Source organism: Primulina tabacum, chromosome 9 (assembly GCF_025594145.1).
Source record: "Primulina tabacum isolate GXHZ01 chromosome 9, ASM2559414v2, whole genome shotgun sequence".
Lineage (NCBI taxonomy): Eukaryota > Viridiplantae > Streptophyta > Magnoliopsida > Lamiales > Gesneriaceae > Primulina > Primulina tabacum.
The window spans coordinates 38,895,865-38,902,063 of record NC_134558.1 but is presented as its reverse complement, the minus strand read 5'-3'; the positions used below and the strand labels follow the sequence as shown (position 1 = coordinate 38,902,063).

Below are 6,199 nucleotides of genomic sequence, written 5' to 3'. Positions count from 1 at the left end.
CATGTGGGTTGATGTTATGAAGAAGGTTCGACGGTTAATTTTACATTTTACAAAATGATCAAACATTATTGGATATAGAAGAAAGATTATTTATAAATATTTCGTGAGTATTTTTATATCTATTTTTCTTATAAAAAAATCCAACTAATATTTTTCAAAGCCTTAGTTTATTATTAAAATTTAACAATATATGATTGAATACATACAGTTTATTAATTTTGACTATTTTTCGTTTTTGTAAAGATCAGAAACTATAATAATTACTTATTCGATGATCTTGCAATTGCGAAGATGTATTTTTATAAAGGATGGATATAAAAAATTATAGATTTATGTAATTGAAATGACATATCTTTGAAGGTAAATTTAAAATTATATGAATAAATCTTTACAAAAATTAGTCTTATTGCTCAATATTTCTCCTTGTGAGTTATGATTGATAATAAGAAAGGTCAAATTATATTGTTTTATTTGCTTGTAGATGAAGTGAACAATATTTTTCAAAAATATTAAATTGAATATGATTTGTTTTATTTTGTAAACCTATAATCTTTTGAATGAGTTATATGCAAAGTTTCTCAGAAAAAAAATTAATATATACAAATTTAATACTTCACAATAATATAATATGAATATAAAAAAAATATGTTATCGTAATTTGAATTTTGTATTTAAATAAATTGCATAAATTGTTATATGATTAAGAGTTGACACTTTTTGATAAATATATAAAAATATTAATTAAATATTTTGTCAGTGTCTAGAAGATAGAGTAACCAAAATTCATTGATTTTATTTGCTTGTAGATTAAGTTAAAAATATTACAAAAAAATAAATATAATTTGTAGAATACCGAATACAAAATTCTTTGGTTTTATTTGCTTGATGAAACAAACTTTTTTTTTCTACAAAACACTTAATTTGTGTGGGGATTTGTAGAGGCATCAAATAGAGAAGAATATACATTTCTTCTCATAAGATTTGCTAATGAAAATGGCAAGAATATTGATTTTTCACAGAGAAGAAAAAACTGATGACAAAAAAAATCGTGAAAGTTGAAAATATAAAAGAAGAAAACTTTGACGCAATAATTTAATTTAAGGTTTAGAATATTATTCTATATTATATTTTTATTTTCATAAATCAATAACACGTTGTAAAATAAGTGGTCAACGTTATTATATACTTTATTCTTCTATAAATTTATTTTAATAACTATTGTGATATCAATTTTATATTATGTTTTCTCCAATGTCTAATTTATACAAAATTATAATATTTATTACTACTATGTTTTCAACAATTATTAATTTATTTAGATTGCGCTTGGATAAATTGATTTCAAATTTAGGATTAGAATTATAATTTTTGTTAACAATGAAATAATATATCAAATATTGAATATACATATTATTATATATAAAGTAGAAAATTTCAAATAACATTATTATTGGGTGGACTTGAAAAATATCATAATTAACATGAAATACTACTATATAAACATGAAATGAGTGGATTTGAAGTTTATGATGTTACTTTCTCTAAATGACAAAAATACATTTGAATGTATTGAAATCCATGGATTTGAAATCCTTCCATTCAAGAATAACCTTAGATTTATAACACATAAAATTTTTAAACAATATCTTTTGCACTCATTTTATAATAAATGTAGTACAAAGTATATTACATTGAATTTCCTACGGATAATGCTAACGATACAACCAATATATCGTACTGCGATATTTACAACAAGTTATATAGTGAGATTTTATATTAATTTATCATGAGATGTTGATAAATGAAATTATGTATTGATTTTTTTGAATTATAAGAATTATTGTACAAATTTGGTTGCACATGTAGCATTACTCATTTTCTATCGAACTAATATAGCATAATCATTAATATATATTTTTTGAAATTAATCTCTTTTGATCCCATTTCTTTAACACAATTATTGATAATAGAAATGTCTTTTCACGTGCGTCGCACGTGTCTTTACCTAGTACATATAAAAGTGTGTATAATTGACATTGTTTTCCGATTGTGCAGTGACAAAAAATACCCTTCATGCAAACTGAACAAAATAAACTTATTATTATTGTAATATAAAGATAAAATAATAGGACATAAATGCCTCATCATTACTAATAATTAATTGACTTTTGCAAACTTGAACAAATAAAACTTATTATTATTATAATATAAAGATAAAACTAATAGGGACGTAAATGCCTCATCATTACTAATAATAATTGACTTTAGAACCTAATTGTACTGTATCTATATACCTACAAATCTATATCTATCTACATCTATATACCTATAATCTATATACCTATAAAAGTATAAATGATGAGCAAAGTTTTTACATTGTGATTTTACTACATTGCTAAAAATTATACATTGTTTGTATTAATTGCATGGGCATTGGTGGAAAATCTATATAAAATTTAGGGATAAATTTGGGATATTGAATTTGTAATGTATTGATTATTTATTTAATTGATGCATTTTATTTTTTGAACTCATTAAACACATGAGGATCATAGTGTTTATTTTTTAATAGAAAATTGTAAAATAAGAAATTTTGAAAATAATATTACATAAAAATTGAATAGATATTTGATACTAAAAAATACTTAAAAAATAATATTTTCTTCGTACATATCTCTTACAAAAAATATTAAAAGAATAGATTTTTTAATAAAAAAATATATTTTTCATTAAAATATTAAAAGAAGATTATTTAACTATTATATTTATAAAAGCGTAAAAAAAATACAAAGTTTTTATTGTAAATTTTATATTATTTCTATGAATTGTGTGTTGGTAGATTAATTGCATGAAAATTTTCTACACAATCATTAAATACATGAGTATCATATAGTGTTTATATTTTTTAATAGAAAATTGTAACATAAGAAACTTTGAAAATAATGTTACATAAAATTTGAATAGAATTTGATAATAAAAATATATTAGGAGACAAACACTTTTCTTGCTACATAATTATCAGAAAAAATATTAAAATAATATATTTTTGAACTTTTAATAACAATCTTTAAAATATCAAAATAATATATTTTAACTATTCTATATTTATATAAAAGTGGAAAAGACTAAATAACAAAGTTTATTCATTGTAAATTTTCTACTATCCCCTTGAAATTAGGGTGTTTTAGATTAATTGTAATGAAAATTTTCTACACAATTTATGATAAATCTATTTCAGTACAAATGAATATATGGTTTGATAATAAAAATTCATCTATATACCTACAAAAGTGTAGGATAATTAGCCATGTTTTTCAATTGTCAAAAGATAAAAATGACCTCTTATCAATACAAATCCAAAGATTCAATAAAGATATATTTTGTAAATTTCTATTGTTGTAAGTGTAAAAATTGAAATATCAAAATTTTTATTTATTCTACTAATATATAATTAGTTTAGTAAGCCTAATTATTCCACATATATATATTAAATAATTAATAGTCTAACAAATTATAATGAATTATCACTACAATATACATTGATTGTAATAATTTATATCACTTTAAGATAAAAACGTAATTCCTATATTAATTTTCGTCAAAATAATCCATCTTTACACTAACTTTAAATATTTATCATTTTAATTTCTTTCTACATGTTATTTTATGATTTTAATGCAAGTTTTGTAATTATTTTAGTGTAGTTTCTAATTAAGTAATAAATTATAGCATCACAATAAGATATAAAAAAAAATAATTATATATGCAATAGTACAAAGGTAAAAAAGTTATGTGGGAAGGTTAAATAATATTTTAAATTGAATATTATATGTTATATTTTATTAGCGGTATTATTATTTCATTTTCCTAATATTTGATGAGTAATCACAAATATTTTAATTGATAATTATTTTTCTTAGTGTGCTTCACGTATACTCTTAGCATAAAAGTTAATATTTTTCATGATGACTCAAATAAGAAATTTGACCCACGAAATTGATCTATGACACCGTCTCACAAGAGGTTTTTGTGGTTGATGTAATGAGAATCACCAGTTGGTGCAAATAATATATACAAATTAGATTTTAAATGAGAGGAAGAAAATGATCTATCATTATTTTCTATATTTTATGTTAAAATTCTAAATTTCTTTCTTTGTGATGCCTTTAAATTTTATAGAGGAATAGATAATTTTATCTATTTACAATTGTAAAACAATTAAGTTATGACAATTATATCACTTAAATTAATATGATATAATAAATTTTAAAATATGAAAAAAAAGTTAGACCATTATAAATATGACATCATAATCATTCATCTGACATCTCTAAAATATTTCTTATTATCATGAGTCGCAATTTGACCATCCCAATTAGTAAGTAATAAGAATTGATTATCCATTGTTATTACTATCTCATTATTATTTATTATCTCATGCCTCACCATTTTGTGATGTTAATTTTTACTGTTTTAATTTAACAAAAAAAGAGGAAAAAGTTGAAGAAGTTAGGCACGATATAAATTCTAATTATTGATAATCTTCTAATAATAATCAATTGAATTGGAAAATATATTATACTTAGGTAATTATAATTTATTCTAATTCAAATTATTAACTTTTTAATGTCCATATATATATAATTCATTAGTAGGTACATGATTTTACTTTTCAAACGATAATAAGAAACATATTAAAATATAAATATATAGTGAAAACGAATTCAAATTTTCTGTTAACAGCTTCGAACCTTAGCAAATGTAATTCTAAAAAAATGAGAGGATAATGAATATGATGATACATGATACTGAAGATTAATTTAGAGTTGTGATATTTTTTTCCTCTTTTCTGAGATAGAATATTGATATTTCAATTATTAATTTAAGTAAATGAATCTCCATTTAATAAACATTGTTGGAAATGAAGTTTTCTTAGTTCACTGCTTTAAGCAAATATATATAGGGTAGGTATAGAAGGGGTTAGTGATGACAACTTTCCCTACGGGTTTGGGACCCTGCGAAAAAAAACCCAAAACGGGGATGAGATCCCCGATTTTTTGGTTGAGGTTCGGGATCAGGTATTTTTTAAAATATCCGAAGTAGTTCGGGACGGATATGAGCTTACTATCCCATCTCTGAACTCGCACTGCCCTGCCCTATTGTCATTTTTAGAAGGGGGTGAATGGAGTATTTATTTATTTTATTTTTAATTCTTGTGTTTAAATATATTAATTTTTTTTTCTCAAAATACAATTTGTGTCCATAGATTTTCTGTAGCTAATGTAATGTTTTATTATTTTTTTATATAATTTATTGATTAACAAAATGTAGGTTTGCGAAAGATTTCGAATTTACGATATTGGTTATAGTTTAGAATATAACTTAAAATGAAAAATTGTTGTCACATGTTCTTAATTCCAAAATTATAACTTAATATTTTAACTCCTGCTGTCCTATGCCGGCAGAGAACATGCTTTGCCTTTGCCGACTTATTATCTACTCTCTTTTCCATGTGGAGTGCCAGTTTGGTAATGAAGTCGTTGACATCGAAATTTTATATTATTTATTTGATTGCGATATTTATTATTTGTTAGTATGTAATATTGTTAATATTTTGTTTCAATATCAAGTATTAGTGTTAAAAAAATTGACAGGTTGGACTGCAAATCACTTCAAGATGGAGCTGGTTGAAGTTTTCTCGACCAGTCGAATTTGCGGTCAGTCCTGTCTAGTCCCGTTTGATGGCGGGCCGCAATGGAATGAGCCACCCCGTTTGATAGCTCTGGCTGACGAGATACTATAATCCTTAGCGTCACATTGAAAAAAATTTAAAAAATTATCTAAAAACAAAAATAATTTATTAAAATTGAAATTTGACAAAAACAAAGTATATACAAATTAGAAAACGACAAACATATTTAAAAAAATAAAATAAAATTGACTTGACCTCAACAAATATAATTGTTTTTTTCACAACCATGTCTCATTCTTCGTATTATTATTGGATTGGATAGTGAAACATATGAATCCGCTGCCGGCCCACCTCATGGTTGACTAGACCAAGTCCAACTTTGTTGACAGTAAAGACGGCAATTACAATATTATCTTCATCAACAAAAATTATTTTCGCTCATCTATAAACAAATAAAACCCATGATTTTTTGTATTGCAATATTCTCAATTAATATTTTGCGGAAAA

The 6,199-nt window shown here is 23.2% G+C and overlaps 1 protein-coding gene across 1 annotated transcript in view; it reads left to right on the top strand.

Moving 5' to 3' along the window:
• LOC142504494 (uncharacterized) overlaps positions 1-5,803 on the top strand; it is a 7,787-nt gene extending 1,984 nt beyond the window's left edge. The window contains exon 4 of the mRNA XM_075617348.1: positions 5,655-5,803. Within this exon, the coding sequence (XP_075473463.1) occupies positions 5,655-5,803 (149 nt within the window). The remainder of the gene's footprint in view (positions 1-5,654) is intronic.
• Positions 5,804-6,199: the final 396 nt, after the last annotated feature.